The sequence below is a fragment of the Apaloderma vittatum genome, unplaced genomic scaffold, assembly GCF_000703405.1.
Source record: "Apaloderma vittatum isolate BGI_N311 unplaced genomic scaffold, ASM70340v1 scaffold15159, whole genome shotgun sequence".
NCBI classification, from domain to species: domain Eukaryota; kingdom Metazoa; phylum Chordata; class Aves; order Trogoniformes; family Trogonidae; genus Apaloderma; species Apaloderma vittatum.
This window is the reverse complement of record NW_009733719.1, coordinates 12080-29457: the sequence shown is the minus strand read 5'-3', so window position 1 is coordinate 29457 and position 17378 is coordinate 12080. Positions and strand designations below refer to the sequence as shown.

At 39.0% G+C, this 17378-nt stretch overlaps 1 protein-coding gene across 1 annotated transcript in view; it reads left to right on the top strand.

Moving 5' to 3' along the window:
• The window catches only part of LOC104278909 (thrombospondin type-1 domain-containing protein 7A-like), a gene marked incomplete at its 3' end in the record, with an annotated part of 31598 nt that overhangs the window by 3225 nt on the left and 10995 nt on the right, over positions 1-17378 (top strand). The window contains exons 3-5 of the mRNA XM_009876027.1: positions 719-787; positions 5647-5802; positions 6712-6915. Coding sequence (XP_009874329.1) covers positions 719-787; positions 5647-5802; positions 6712-6915 — 429 coding nt within the window. The remainder of the gene's footprint in view (positions 1-718; positions 788-5646; positions 5803-6711; positions 6916-17378) is intronic.

Below are 17378 nucleotides of genomic sequence, written 5' to 3'. Positions count from 1 at the left end.
TACAGAAGAAGCTTTCAAGCCTCTTCGTTTAATGCAAATCAACTCCTACCCAAGGGCTTTTAGTCAGTCGCCTCTGCTGAACAAAGTTGAGATGCCCCTGCCTTAGACTGAAGGAGTAAAACCTCCCAGCTAAGGAGCTGTAACAATGAAATCAGTGGCAGCTTACTGTTCAGAATGATGATTAGGATTTTGGTAGGCTGTGAAGTCTCGCCGGCTTAGGCGGGTGTGAAATCTGCCCTTATCAGCCTGTGACAGGAATATGCAGAGCCCATCAGGAGGTAATCTCTGCAGGCCCCCGAAAGCTGATTAAAATGTAACTAGTCTTTGGATGCATAAACATGAGAACAATTTTTCAAGAGCTCGGGCTAGGGGTGAAGTGGGTTTTAGTTTAAAAAGGAGCTCCGGGGTGTTTCCGTATTAGGAGACGGATTTTCAGAAGAGCTGTTTCTCCACTCCCCCTCCCTCTTTCTCTCCTCTCTCCTCTTGGATTTGGCGTGGGCCCTCCCAGGAACAGGCAAATTGGTGCCTCTAAAAAACAATGCCGTTTGGAAAGTGTGAGTAACTGCAGGATGGGGAGACACCTACCAATTGTAGCTGTTGGGAAACGCCGTCATTTCAGTGTAGTTTGCTGTTGGTTGTAGCAAATGCTGTCTTGGTAAGGCTGATTTGAAGACCTCCATTCTCATATACTCACGGTGGCGTTTCCCTGTTATTTCAGAAAGTCAGTCACAGAGCAAGTCGAAGGCTAGTGCTGCACCTCTGCTATCGATCACTTTTGAAATAACAGGTAGGTAAAGTAAGGCCTCCGACCAGGCCTTTCAGTCAAAAGCCTGCAAAGGAGGCAACATCCCCTCTGGGGGAACTACGTTGGCTGTATGTTTGAAATGAACGTGTTTTACAAAGCTCTGAAATAGTTTCACGGATTTGTGAGTTCTCAGAAAATTTCGGATCAGTTGGGGCCTAAACTCAGACTCCTGAGGTTCATGAGCCAGCGACGCTGTAGATACTCTGCTCCTGAACCATTTTAGCAAGTGGCTGACTTTCCCCTTGATTCTGAGCGCTGGGAATTGGTTCATTACGTTCATCCCCACTGCTATTTTCAGCCCCCTGTGTAGATTGAAAGCACCATACTAGGGCTCTGGTGTGAATTTGAGCTTTTAATAATTTGCTAAACAAGAATCCCTCATGGCATTTCAGGTCTGTATTATCTCCTATCAGAATTCATAAAGTTAGACTTGAGGAAATGAGGGAGTATTGGGCAGCTGACAATCAAGATTCCTGTAGCCCTCTGTCATTCTGCCACTCTTGAAGTTCAACAAGGACAAGTGTAGAGTCCTGCATCTGGGGAGGAATAACACCAGGCACCAGCACAGATTAGGGGTCGTCCTGCTGGAAAGCAGCCCCATGGAGAAAGACCTTGGAGTCCCAGTGGACAGTGAGTTGTCCCTGGGACAGCAACATGCCCTTGTGGCCAAGAGGGCCAATGGAATCCTGGGGTGCATTAAGAAAAGTGTGTCCAGCAGGGCTAGGGAGGTTCTCCTGCCCCTCTGCTCTGCCCTGGTGAGACCACACCTGGAATACTGTGTCCAGTTTTGGGCTCCCCAATTCAGGAGAGACAGGGACCTACCGGAGAGAGTCCAAGGGAGAGGTAGGAGGATGATGAAGAGACTTGAACAGCTCTCCTATGAAGAGACTGAGAGAACTGGGGCTGTTTAGTCTTGAAAAAAGAAGTCTGAGAGAGGACCATATTAACGTATAGAAATACCTGAGGGGTGGGTGTCGAGGGAAAGGAGACAATCTCTTCTCAGTGGTGCCCAGCAATAGAAAAGCAATAATGGGTTTAAGTTAGAACATGGGAAGTTCCACCTCAACATGAGGAGAAAGTTCTTGGCTGTGCGGGTGCCGGAGCCCTGGCCCAGGCTGCCCAGAGAAGGTGTGGAGTCTCCTGCTCTGGAGACTTTCCAACCCGCCTGGACGCGTTCCTGTGTGGCTGCCCTGGGTGACCCTGCTCTGGCAGAGGGTTACACTGGGTGATCTCCAGAGGTCCCTTCCAACCCCCAATATTCTATGATTCTATGACTTTAAATTTCATCTACATTTACCTATTTAACTAGTTTAGTCATGAAGTTCCTCTCACTCTAAGCCTATCAGGTAGGTTGTGTCATCTTTTTCCAAGTACCTTTAAAACCCTTGATGTAGAATGTGCATGGGAGGAAGAGTTCCACAATTTTATTCTGCATCTGCAAACACACGCTCGTTGCTCTGTTCAAACACAGAGGAACTGTTTACGTGCATGGAGTTGTGCAGTTTTTCAGAGGATTGGGTCCTGAATTATCTACTTTCTTTTGATGACAGCATTCAGCTTTGTAGAAAAGGGTGGAAGAATATGTGCTCTTAAGTTGTTGGTCGTAATGTGTTTTGGGCTCAGGTTTTTCTTGCTTTTTTAGAGTGAGAGCACTTTAGTTGGAGAAATGGTCTTCTGTTGTTTGCTGTGCAACCAGAAGGAGGAATACAAAGTTGTGTGTGGTTACGCTGATGCAGCTGCACACAAATTCTCCCTCTGTGCCAGCCTGGTTGTTCCTGGGCACTAGTCTGTCTAGGGTTCCTGGAGAAGAATTGGAAGTTTGAGAACTCGATAAATGTAGCAAATACTTAAGAACAGTTTTCAGTTCTTTTTAGAATTCAGTCATTCAGGGAGAAATTATAAAATGTATTCAACTAAAACTTCCTAATATTGTAGACAATTTGAGGACGGGGTGATTTAACCTCTTTTAGGCTTTAAGTCACTACCTCAAACCTGAAATTCATTCAAAAACGAGTCTAATATTTTAGATTCGATTAGATCGAAGGAGAAGGAGGTATTATCAAAAAATAGATTCACTTTTCTCACCATGGTTGGACAAAAAATCGTTCAAATTCCACACAGAGCTTGTAGTATTGCACATGGTTTAATCAGCATTCAGCACCACTGCCAAGGACTGAAGAACAATCTTTATTGCTGCCGCAAGAGAATATGAAAGAACAGAGATAAGACAAGGTTTTGAACTGTAAATTTCTGCATCCAGTGTCATCTTCTTTCAAAGCATCTTTGCTGAACAATAAGCAGCAAATGCTGGGTTCATTTATACTTTCTTGATGCTGAAAGAAATCCGTTTAAATTACTGAGAGTAAGATGTCCATAAGATACCCAGGCAAGCTAAGTTTTCTTTTTTTACTGTCATCTCAGGGAAAGAGTTATGAGCAATCCTGGGTGAAATACACCCTGAGTGTTCGATGATGAAAACATTTTTTAATAATCTGGAATATAACTTGTCTGACCCGCTGTTGAATTCTTTCGTTTTAAAAGCAGTATATAACAGATCTGTACACTTGTACATCAGTTATGTTCTGAGAGCAGCATTACAAAAACATTCTGGCATACTGAGAGATTTACTGATAACACTTACCTGTCTCCAAAGCACTTCTTTCTCCTCCTGTACTCTAACAAGGGATAGAAAAGGCAGATATTTTCAGTAGGTGTCTTTATGATAAGCTCATTTAACAATGTTTGCTGACAAGGCTTAGAATTCTTACTGGACAGATAGGTCAAAAAAATTGAAATAGTGTTCCTATTACTTAAGTCACCCTTTAAAGCCAAACGCAGTCACAATTTCTCATATTTTAGAATTTCAGGACCATCACAAACTTAGCTTGAAGCCACATGAATTGCAACAGTAGCTCAGGAGTACCTTCTATTGGCAGACTCATCTGGTTGAGATATGGACCACCTGTGATATAAAAATCTGCTATTTAAGGCTTCCTCATGAAAGATCTTTGTTATTTTTCCGAGTAACATCCCATGAATTAGTGTGATGGCAAATGTTTTATCCTGCTGCAGCACAGCATTCCTCAGAACACTTTCTCTGTTCCCTGAAGCAAGGCTGTGTCTCAGGGGTGTAATTGACCCTTAATTTCAGCTGTCTCACTTGGGCGATTCCCCGATTAAATCAAGGTTAAAAAAAGTACGCTTGGCAATTACTTACTGTTTTTCTTGTTTTATTAGAAACTATTCAATACAAATTCAATTACAGGCAAATTATGTTTATTTATATCAATGTTCTACACAAGATATGCATATTATGTTGATTATCGTGCCCGTTAAGTGCACATGTCAAACTTATTGTAAAATTCAGTGTTCCGCTATAAAATTTAATTCCCACATAACATTATGCAAATGTTGGAATATTAGTTCTTGTATTATTTTGTGTTAAGGAATCAGTCAGCCGGAGACAGTAATGTTGAATGACTGTCTGCCATCTTCATGCTTTTACTATGTGGAGCAACGTAGTGTAAAACTATGCCAAAAGAGGCAACATGCGAAACCGCAATAGGGCCATGTTTTTTCATTCCCTTTACCCCTTAAAAAGTGAGAATTGAATGCTTTTTCTGCAACTGGGAAGATCATCTGCTTACAAGTCTGAAGAGAAAGACACACACATATGTACTACTTTAACAATCTGATCTTTAACATAGTATTATCAAATTCATCTTTCAGAAGGGTATTCTGTCATATTCTGAATTTATTGCAGAATATGTTTCATCAGAGAGCTCTTTCCATCAATAGACATTATTTGTAGTGATGGCAGAAAATTAATGAGGTAACTTTCCCGTGAAAAAATGCTGAGGGTGTAGGATAAGGGAGTTTTAAGTTAAGGAATTGCATATTCCTTCAATCAACCAAAGTGAATGAACGTGGCAGACTTCACTTTGCCTTCTAGCAGATATTCTCTGCTCAGTGTAATATCTTCCTGTAATAAAATCATACATTTTGTTTTAGAGTTCTATGCCTTACTCTGGCACCTTATAGAGTTGTCTTATTATTTGTGTAACCCGGGAATTCAAAAGAGTAAAGTATGAAAGAAGCAGGGTGATTCTGGCCTTTTCCAGGGCTTACTGATTCTTACAGAAGAAAAGAATCTACCTGCACATATGTGTCTATAGATTAAAAATGCTTTAATAAGGAAATCAATTGTCTTCTGCAGAGTTTTAATTATTTTAAATATATTAAGCATATATATTTATCTTATATGCCAACTATATATATATTTATAAACCAAAGCCTTTCCTGAACTGAAGCTGCTGCTGCACAAATCTCATTGCTGAGTGTGCACTTGCAGGTCTTTAGAGTAAAAGCAAAAGCAAAATTTTGTCATAGGTTATAGCTTAAAAATAATCTTCTAAATATTAATTAACGAGGCTTATGAAGTTTTAGTATCATATAGGAGCAAAGGGATTTATACAGCTTTTTACTCAGTTTCTTAAGTGAAGACTTACTCAGTAAGACAGCAGGACATTGATTTACATAGAGCTCAATGTGAACAACTATTGTAGCAACATAATCTATCCGCTAAATGAAAGAACTGAGTCCGAGAGGGTGCTGCAATATCTACAGTCTTCCTGACTCCGCGTAATCGGATTTGGCTCTGTTCATGCAGTGAGTAAACTGACTTCTCTTTCATTTTTCCAAGACAGGCATTTTTCCATCACTTCATCAGATTAACATGGTGAGATAGCAGCCTTTCTGAATGAAGGACGGTTCTATCCACTTAGAGCTGAGCATTGTGACCAGTGAAACACGTGAGAAACATCTTGCCTTTGTTTTGACAGCCTCGAGGCCAGTGGACCGCAGACTGTGTACAGGACCTCTTCCCAGCACCTCCCAGCTGTGCCATATCCCTTGTCCTACAGAGTGTGAGACCTCGGCGTGGTCAGCCTGGGGACCGTGCACCTATGAAAGCTGTGACGACCCTCAGGCCAAGAAGGGTATGTAAAAATTCAGCGAAGCCTTTTAATGGTGGTTATTTCATATTCCTAGTCACTAGACACCTCTGAGTATGCAAGCATACTAAATTTTGTACTGAGAAGGATATATCTGATGCCTCTGAGCATGACTATAAACTCTTCATAAAGGACAGGCAAGGAAGGAAAGGCAGGGAGGTAGCCCTTTATGTTAGGGAGCGTTTCGATTCTCTAGAGCACATCTTCAAACAACAAATCAATTCTTGCACGTATGTGTTTGAAAACTCACCTGTTTAGTCTATGTTTTGGTAGAGTCATATGTAATATTTTATAAAAAAACCCTGTGTATTACTAACCTACCTGAGTATTGAGATAAAACAAAAAAGTCTGTGAAGAGATATGGAAAGAAACAGTTACCAAAGTTAAAGCATTCTGGTTAGATATGTCAGAAACTATAGAAAATTATTACAGGAGAAAATATATCCTAAATCCATTTAGTTGGGTTAGATTGTTCTGTCTATTGATTTAGTCTGGCTTTTTCAACAGGGCATACTGAAAGTGAGAGAGAGGGTTGCTCTTAGAGACTGCCGTTGAGCTGGCAGATGACACGCTGTATAAAGGCCCATCAGTTTCTCCAATCCAAAATGGGCTTAGGCAGTCCTAGGGAAATTTGTAAGTGCTTGGAAGGGAATATTGTGATGTTAATTGCAAAAAAATTGCTTCGTCTGGCTTCATAGGTTCATTACCATGCCTTGCCTTTTAAGGCAATTTAGTCTTTTTAAATTTTATTATTATTTTATGTTTGGGGTGGAGGGAGTTATTTATAAGCTTCGCTGTTGGAAGATAGAGAAGAAAAGAAATAACGCATTTGAGAAATGGCAACCAAGCAATCTAGTCAAGATCCGTTAAGACGTGTTTTCATGGACGTTTCAGGCTTTAAACTAAGGAAACGGCGCATCACTAACGAGCCTACGGGAGGCACAGGAAACTGCCCTCACCTGCTGGAAGCCATCCCCTGTGAAGAGCCATCCTGCTACGACTGGAGAATTGTGGGGCTGGAGGAGTGCGTCCCTGACAACGAGAAGACCTGTGGCCCTGGTACCCAGGTTCCTGTTGTCGTCTGCGTCAACAGTGATGGTAAGATGCTTTTTCCCACAGTCCACACCTACTAGAGTGAAGATGCTAAAATGTAGTCCCAAAGGGCAGCAGTTTTTGTTGTTCTCATCTCCCTTTAAGACCAACCTGCCTGGAATAGAGGGAAATGTCCTTTAGTGTTGTTAGGAAGAACAGACCTTCTGGTTGCTGTAGGATCGAGCTCTTTCACTCACCCACCATAGGTTTTCAAAGACTTTGAGAAAAGTAAATAGAAAATAGCTATTGTTTTTCAGTAGGTCAGACTCATGCATTCAATGACCTGTCTGAGTTCCCTGATGTAATCCCACTAACAAAGCTGATCCTCTGACTCCAGAACCAACTAAAGTGTGAGTAAAGTAAGATGCATTGCAGTAAGTATAGCTGGAAGAAAAATAATAATGCGTTTATTGAAAAGCAGGGTTTGATGTGTGTTGTGGAGTTGGTTTGACAGTCTGTGCTTTTCTGCTTCTTCAAAAGGTCAAAAAAATACCACTATTATTGAATTATCCTCTTTGAGAGGAAACAGATTTTGCACGACATAGTCATAAAAGCCAATTTTGAAAGCTGCTTACAAAATGCTTTAATCTCCAGAAGATTCATTAATTACTGTTGCAAGAATATGTCTTGTTCATTAGTAATATTATAGTCTAGAGCATCATATAAATTAAAATAATTGCACTGACTACAGTGTAGTTATGGTAAGAGATTTCTAACTCCCTATAAAGGATTAAGTAAGAGGATACATCTGATGAGTGTTTAACAGCTGCGCAAAATATTTTGTAATTAAATTGGTCAGAAGTAATAAGAACTGATTATAGAGAGAGTTAAATCTTGAGCTTTCTGCTCAAGAATTTGGGTCATAATTGAGTTTTGGGGTTTAGATTGAAAACCTCAGAGTTAGAGCGTAAGCTCTGTTTTTCTGCATACACAGAAGAGAACTGGTAACAATTTTTACAGCTCAGAAATAGATTAGACTAGAATTACAGTATTTAATCTACTTCATTTTATGTGCCTGTATCAAAACACTTCCATTCACAGTGTGATAGTTTCTTGACAATGATACTGAAAGTATTTAAAATTTTGTTCGTATACATTTTCAGAAGAAAGATGGCCTTTTCTTCATAAATGAGACTGTTTCCTAAATAAGTCTGTTTTTTTATCTTTTCTTTTAAAATAGCAAAAAATAATATTAAAAAAGTGATTTTTTTTTTTTTTGCTTTACTAGATTTGAACTAGTTTGGCTTACCAGGGATTTTGAGGAACGGTATTTGCTCACGTGTCCTAATTCTGATTAGCCTAATTTCTTACTAAATTGTAATATAGACATTTATATTGACTATAATTTATTGTAACCATAATACATTTAAGGCATGCAATTGAGCTACTAAACTTTGAGATATCTGTTGTTTATATGGCGTTTTCCAGCGTTCTGTTTCAAACTCATGGGATTTGCTCTCTGTACTGCATGGACTGCATGGTTTGGGCCAAATTTGAATTGGAAGAGTTGTGTTTAATTTTTTTGCTCCCAGTATTAATTTTGTCCATCTTTCTGAATTTTTACATATTTCTGTAATTATATGGCATTGTACATTGTCTATATCATCAGTCTGTCCCAGAAGGAGTGAGAAGTCAGGCTTTGGCCATGTTCATCTTTAAGATGACGGATTTGTGGGCAGAGCTTCAAAGAAAGGAAAAAACAAATCACAGTTATGGTTTCTTTTGCAAAGATCCAATCACCCACAAAGATATCAATATCTTGTGACAGTGCAAAAGCAATGGAGAGTAATGTGGTGAGTTGCCTCAGCTCTTCCTTGAAATTCTTTCCTTCTCTTAGTTAGCAATCTTCTGTGGTCTTCAGCAGTAATATCAAGCGGCTTTTCCTTAGATCTCTCCTGAGAAGGATTAACATAGAATGATTTGGGTTGGAAGGGACCTTAAAGATCTTCTAGTTTCAACCCCCACAACTACTCTGGGCAACCTTCTTTTCTCCAGGTTAAAGAGTCCCAACTTTGTCATCCTATTCTCACAAGGGATGTACTCCAGCCCTCTGGTGATCTTTGTCACCCACCTGTGGACTCAATCCAACAGGTCCGTGTCCTTCTTATGCTGGGGGACCCAAAGCTGGACACAGTACTGCAGGGGGATCTCATCAGAGAGGAATAGAGGGAAAGAATCCCGTCCCTTGTCCTGCAGCCGGGGATGCTATTGGCCTTCTGGGCTGTGAGTGCATTGCTGAGTCATGTTAAGCTTCTTGTCAACCAACACTCCTAAGTCCTTCTCCGCAGGGCTGCTCCCAGTCCACTCCTCACTCACCCTGTGTTTGTGCTTAGGATTGCCTTAATTGTGCAGGACCTTGCACTTGGCTTAGTTGAACTTCATGAGGTGCTTGCGGGTCCACCTCTGAAGGCTGTTGTTAGCATGATACGCTATAAGCAAAGTACCCGCCAACCTCAGTAGTCTCTCCCTCCAAGCTAACTGTGCTCAAGCCTCTCCTTACTTTGCCTCCCAAAGCACCAACCCAATGAAAATCCTCTAGGGAACTCTTAAATACTCCTTAAATGCACAGCACCACCTCTTACCTGGCAGCTCCCAGTTAGTACTCTGGCCTCCTAACCTGGTGGAGGATACCCCTGGTATTTTCCTCCACCAAACACTTGTGGGCATCCACATTCTGCTCCGCAAAGTCTAGGAGAGCAGCACCCTACAGTCAGGCAGGTTTTACATTAAGCCCTGTAGTTTGCAGTAAAATGAAATTGGGAGAATGCTACTCTCTTCCATTGCCTGAATGTCATGGTTTAACTTAATCTTCATATGAAATCTGTGGCATTCAGTGTTCTTTGAACACTTCTTGGAGAAGACAACATTGTTAGTTAAAGACTGTGGTTCAATTAACAGGATATATAATTTCTATGATAAAAATTGTGTTGCTATAATTGCAATCTAAATGGCACCAAGGGTATTTTGTTCAGTTTTACAGATAAAAATGACTGTGAAGGGAAACAGTGTGTGGAAATAATTAATTATAGACTAAGTTACTTAAACTTAAATTCAAATTAAGTTACTTAAATTGAACTAATCTTTGCTTAGCAATACTCTCTTCAGCTCTTAAAGATTTTTTTTTTCATTCTTATGAATTAATTAGGCAATTTTAAGTTAGTACCTGGATAGGAGAGGTTGGATCAAAGGGACTTAGGTGTATTAAAACAAAAGTGTGTTTTCCCCTCAGTTCCTCCTTTAAAAAATGAAAATGACCGACATTGCAATTTTCAGAATGAGGATTGTACCATCAATTGCACTGCTTTAACTTAAGATAAACCCAGCACTGATGAGTATCTTCTCTTTGTGTGCACTGTTGCATTCTTTCTGTAAAGGGTAATTAGTTGGGAAAACAAGTCTTGACCTAAGTGTTTTACTTCGCAATTAGGATCTAGTAGCAGTGTTTGTGAGATTGTTTTGTATAATTGGAGTGAGCATCATTCTTCAATTTGGTGTAAAGATATGAGTCATTACAGCCTGGGAGACAACAGCAAACAATAGATTATCCTCCCGTGTTGTTGCTGGAGGCCTATGATTGTCATTCTCTTTCTACAGCGGATTGCAGTAATCAGAATTTTCATTCAGGCTGAAAAAAAGCCATGACAGTCAGTACCTCGGGTTGTCATTGCAGAGGCTGTAATGAACTTTGATGTATTTTATTATATAAATGGAATTGCAGCCTTTTACTGTGGAAATAACCTTCTCAGAATAAATATTCTTTGTTAGTCTTCCAGGAAATTTTACAAAGGAGTTGCTTCAGGTGAAAAAAAACTCCTTTCAGTTGTGGCAACTCTTGAGATTGGACAGAAGCTGATCAGAATTCCTCCATTGTATATACATTATTTTAATAATTAGAGATCTGTGGCTAACGTTGCATGCTACACGTTAACTTTTGCTAATGATAGAATGACTCCATTTTTATATATACGTTGTAATTCACCCATTCTTATATATATGTAAGGCACACTTGCATGCATGCACAGACAGAGTTATGTACATCTTCGGTATTATTAAGTTCTTTAATGCAGTTCAGAAGAGTGGTTTTACAACAGATGGATTTATTCCTCTGTAGCTATGGCAATCTATGAAGAATACCTTTGAAAAATATTTCTGTATTATTTAAAGACTCAACCTGTAGTAGGAAATTTGGCCACTTCACCACTCCATTACAGGCACATTAGTGCTACTTGTGTGTAAATAAGGCAGAATAATTTCTGACATACACATCTGCAAAATTAACTGCTGCTGAAAATGCCTACAAAATGCCGCTTCTTTCATGATGGGATTTTTAGGCTTTTATCTTTGTGCTGAGCTCTGTAGCACAGGTACTAGCAGCGGCTGCAGTGTCAGTAGCGTGCTTCCGATCCTCAGCTGGTGGGCTGAAATTACTTGCTCATTTGTAAGAACATGTAAATAATAAATTGGTTTACAGCCTTTGTAATAGACTGGCCTTTGTACCACTGCATGCGTTACTCTGGATCAAACAGATCTCACTTTTGAAGGGCAAATTTCTTAAGGATCTTATTGACGCTCCGGACTCATTCCCATCTCCTGCCTCACAGCTCAGAGGGATGACCAGCCTTAGAGGAGGCAGCCATGGCAACAGCAAGGCTCTTCGCCTATATGCAAATTCCTGCAACTCTTTGAAGTAGCAAAACCGTTCCTGAAGTCTAGGTGACATGTGCTGATGCATTTGAGTGCCGTGAGTTCTCTTCTGGCTCCTGGCCTTATGTGGGGGACACAGGTCTGGTTCCCCTGGTACCGGAGTGCAGGTTCAAACCACCCGGGACATGAGGATATCCTAATGTAAATGGGTGAGCTGCAACCTGTTTGCAATACTGGGGAGGAAAACAATGATATTGGTAGTGAAATAGAAGATATAGAAGGTGAACTAGTTTAAGTCAGATGTAAACATTTCAAACCAGTTAGTTTAGCTACTTTGTAAGGAGCAGCTCAAACACCGAACTGTCCAAAATGGAACAGTGTACTTTACCTTTATCTTAATTTATTCTCAGCTAGCGTGACTGACTGAAGACTCCATACTTCAGGTATACAGCAGTCCTATAGGATATAGTCGCTTTATGGTTCTTCTCTGGACTTAGAAATATTTATTTCTGAAATATTTTTTCTGTTCCTTTTATTGAATTTTACTTTGCAGAAAAGTTTATAAAATTCCTTCATGTAGTTTAACTTTTCTTCTTTAGTTTCCTCATCAACATCTGTATTTTGTTTCTTAATTTTTAGCTGGTGGCTTTATATCTCCTAATATAAGAGGTGTCTAATAAAATATATACAATAAACTCCAGAAGAAAATCAAGATTGGTTGGTGCAATTATTTAAATCTAAAATATTTTGACTCATGTAAAAATTGACTCTTTGTGTATTTATGGTTTGAATCAAATATGTGCTGAATGAATAGCTGCTGGTCTTCATTAATTTTGGTAATGAGAAACAATAAGAGCATGAATGGAAGCTTTAAAGGTGTGCCCAGTATAACGAGTCTACTTCTTCTCTTTCCACCATGTGGCTATATACATTTAATGAAAAAAACCGTCAGACTAGTTGAATTTTTTTTAATGATGGTTTAGAAAGAAAATACTTTATAACTTAGTTCTTTTAAAAGAATGAAGAGCCAGATTCAAATTGCATTGAAATATTGAGTTAATTCTGTAAGAGAACCCAGATCAAAATCTGGCCAATGCTCAGCAGTCAATTAGTAGAAAAATACAGTAGCTAATGACAGTTTCTTTCAGTACATACTGCCTTATGCTTACAGGAACTTGGTTATATGAGCATTAGTCATCATTTCCCAATATTAATTTCCTAGCTAATATCATTACAGAATTGACTGGAACTGTCCTTTTCTGCCTGACAGCCTTTTGGCTGGCCATCTGAGGCATTTAAATCAAATGTAAGATGCATACTTTGTTCTTCACTGTAAACACATAGAATGTGAAATTTTTAACCCAGTCCTTTCTTTCCTTTACTTTGGCTGGTTACATAAAAACTGTTGAACATGTTTATTGGATGTTTGTTCTATGTAAGAATTTGTTACTGAGGGTCAAATACAGTCAGTTTAAAGGACCTTAAAACTGATACTCTCAGGCCATTATGTTTCAGAGCATTGGATTTTTTAAGGCATTTCTTTATAACAAGATTTTCTTCTTTTACTATAAAGGAATATTAAAAAATAATGCACACTACTGCTTAAATTACCCCATTGCACTTCTCAGGAAGTCTGTTAATTGGGAATTCATTTATAAAGAAATAATCACATTCAATATGTCATGCAAATTCCTTTTTGTCTGTTATTTTGACATGAGGAAAGTGGACATGTCCCTATGAAGTTGCATAGAAGAATGGATGTTTTTAGCATTTGTATAGCATGAGGTGATTTCATTATGTGGGATGACTGAAACATACCATTTGCTTTGTCAATGTCTTTACTAGTTGGACTGAAATGTGATGATTTCAGTTAAAGGGATAAGTAAAACAAAACTGCATAGTGCAATAAAAAATTGCCACTTAAGACAGACCCTTGTTTTCAATTTATATGTGAAGCAGAGCTACACTTGGTGTGGGCAATGCCCAATAGAGACATTAACGTTCACAAAGAATATAACTAAGTTAGCAATACGTGGGCCAACTTAATGACCAAAAGCTTTTTCTTGTGTCATAGAACATAATTTAACTGTCTAGTCAGATGAGTTTGCTGGGTTTTGGCATATTTACTTCTAAATTATGCTGCAACATCTTTGCAGAGAAGCTGTACTAGTGTACTTAGAATTTATGGGGCATGTAAGAGTAGAAATTGCCATTGTGGGAAGCAAAAGTATTTTGGAAATATACCACAGGGAGTGCAATTACGTATTTCATATGACGCATGCTCTTAGAAACCTGCTTTTGTTTTTGATGGCACAACCAGATGGAAAAGTAGGATATTGCAAGAGCTGCTTGTAATAGCAGTGGGTAAATTAGGAGGGGAGATTTTCGTGCATAAATTTTGATTTACATAGTAGCCGATACAGCAGGAACCTGATCCTGATTGGACTCCAAGCTTCATAATCGTAAGAATACAGAGAGGGATAACTGTAGATACATTTCCAAACAATTGGGGTTTTAGGAAGGTCAGTTTAATGCTTTACAATGTTTGCATTTATTACTTCAAAGTATGCTGTTATGAAACAAGAAAAAACAAGGGTTTATGGACTTATGGCTTAAAAAACTGGATTTATAGACCCAGTATTGAACTACTTTGGTTTTGGTTTTTGTGTGTCACGGTGTAACTCTCTAGAACATACTTTGAAAATATTGTCAAGTTTTTTTATAAAACATACTCAGAAGTTATAACGCTACATTTAATAATGTTATAATAATATTACAGAGTTATAAACCGAATATCACTTTTGTCAAAGATTATATTACACAATACTAATCATTAATATTTATGATAAAATGTTCTAAGACAGTATGCTCTTACTAGCTTTGATGGGAGTCAGTTTTCCATCTGAAAGAAACGGGTTGCCCAGACCTATTTGTATATTCTGACCACCTGCATGCTGATAGTAAACTTTCTTTATAAATGTTATCAAACTTCAAAGCTGTGAAAGGAGTGTGTTGCTAAATGGTGACGATTAAAACATCTTCATTAGCCAGTCACACGGAGCCAGAATAAATAGGAATTTTAATCTCAGTAGTTCCAGCCTTGAGCAGCACATTGGCTGACCTCGCTTTCAGATCATAAGTTGTGTTGATTAATATAAAACCACTCTTACCTGCCCGGAAATATTTGATTTCACAAGATAACTGCTCCAGTAGCAATTTAAAGAGCGTTAAAATAATCTGTGTCATTTTGCAATTCTTGCACTGCACAAGCACCATCTCCACTGAATACTTAAGAAACTTCAAACTAAAACATGTTGAGCCACAATGATTATTCCAAATCAGAGCAAACACCTGAGGATCCCATTCTATCCAGTGGTCCCTGTGATCTGTTGAGATTTGGGGGTACAGGGAGCTTTTGGCAGGGTTTCAGCTACATCCTCACAGACCCGTTTCAGAGGGAACAGGTTTCTACCCAGGATTTGGTGAAAAGGGTGGAAAACGAGGGGAGAAACCGATACTGACCAAGCAGTGAGGTTAAGAGCTGGGGGACGATGAGTTTTGACCCCAGTTTTGTCCAGGACTGAGAGCAAGTAAGGAATTCAAAGGAAGTTATAAAATGTTTCTAAGTGGCAGGGATTAGAAATGAGTTTGGGGAGGGATTCAGTGTGGTGACCGTCAGCCCAAGAGAGGATTTGACAAGCGGCTGGAGAGACCTTGGCAGGGCGGGGTGAAAGGGCCAGCGAGGTGACAGACTGGGATTAGTGTCTGGAGAAAATAAGGCTGGATAAGAAGCCAGAGAAGGGGAAGAGAGGAGGAGATTCATCACTTCTAAAGCTGGAACGCAGCAGTTGTAGTTTACTCCGGCTTTTGTGCCTTGAGATCACGTGGCGGAGCAGTAGGTGTCCAGAGCTGGTGTAATACCCATGGCAGAAATACTGTTCTTCAATTGACATCTATTTCAAAATAGAAAGTTGAAAAGAAACATCATATCAAAATTAAGAATGTCCAGTTAGAAAGCCAGACCCTCAAACATTAGGAAATTAAGGCTGTTCGGTTCTTAACGTGAATGTATCAGATGGAAGTCTTTAATTATTTAATTGTGCCTACATGACATTTTCCCCACAGAGCTTGCTACTTATTTATGAAATGGATATATCACCTCTGGGGATTAAGTGGGCATTTTGTAGTAATGAAGGCTTTGTCTTTGAGACAAGTAAGGCTCATTGTCTCGTTCTTCAGGGTTTAATTTCGCTCTGCTTTTCTTCAGCACCAGCAAAATATAAATAATGCTGACCTGTCACATCTTGAATGTTCTGAAAAAAAAGTATTAGTGGCTGTCTGATAGATGTGACAGAAAGATCTTAGAAAAAATTAACAATTCTGTTTTAATAACACTTTTAATTAATATGTGGTAAATAAAACATGGGCTCATGTCTTGAACAAAGAAAATAAAACTGAAAATACCAAATAGCTACTCATTAATGAGTTTCCAGTCTGTGAACTGAAAAAGGAAGGGACCCAGTGGAAAAATAATAAGCATGTCATTATGCGAGTTGAGAAACTGGATTGTACAAAGGCAACTTTAATTCTGGTGTTTACTGCTCTTTGGAGGGGTTCTTTGACGTAATTTTGATGGTAATTTATGGATTAGCTATGTAAATGTTGCCCTAGGAATTATCAGATGTTTAGTTTAGTTTTTTGTGTTACTGATTTGAGATATCCTTTATTGGTACTGATATTATTTTATAAATAGCAAATTGCTGCATTAGTGTTTTTCAGAAAAAAGATAGTAAGCAGAAACTACATCAAATCTCTTGTTCTGAATGTCTCAGAATGGATTTTTTTTTTTTTTAAGAGGCTAAAAAATGGAATAATGCTAGGTAGAAGCATCTTATGTCTTGTGGGAGGCTTCTAATGATATCCTTCCAGTAGGGAAGGGGAGCCTTATTTCCAGAGTACAGCTAATTTCTCTGAGTAGGTGGAAATCTGCAGTGAAATCTGACAGATTTCTGTGACTTTAGGATGTTAGCTTGTATAACTTATTAATGAAATAGAAAAATTCTAATATCCCTATACTTGCAGATGTGTTTCTGCTACTTTTGGTTTTGTTGTGTGACAATGTTATTGTATTTCCTGAATTTGGCGTAGGTTTCTAAGATGTAGTGGTATTTACCTCTGGTTGCTTTCCTGAGAGCTCTTTCTCTGAATCCACACACTGAAAGGCTGGAGGAAAGGAAAAGTCAAAAGGATGGGTTAGTTTTAGTCTTGTGGAGAGGAATCAGTTATGAAAATGTCTCCGAAAGACAAGGTGAATTCATAGTCTAAGCTCCCTAAAGGCGTGCTGTGCCTTCCACTTGGAATGCTGAGAAGGCATTCATTACAAGATGGGTAAAAAGATGTTCTCTGAAGACTGCATTTTATCTGCCACTAGTAGGACACGGGCAGAAGCATCCATGAAATTAATTATAAAACCGTTTCTCGGGAACGTGTAAACATGACAGTGGCAGTGATCTCTTCTACACCTCTCGGGTCCTGTGTTTTAACTGGGATTGAATTGAGCTGTCAATCTACATACAGAGTGACAGCTCTTCGCTAGCTGCAGCTGGATGAACAATGCAAAGGAGATGTTTGCAATCATCTTTTACTCTATAAAATAATTTTGATTACTCCCTTAAAACCTCTTTTTGAGTTACAGGTCTATTGGTGTGGCAAGAGATATTTATGAATGCGTAGTTGTAAACTTGCTGCAAATTCACTGCATGGCTGTGCAGTAGCAGATAACTCACAAACTGAAGGATTCATGTAATATTCTGTCAGCTGAATGC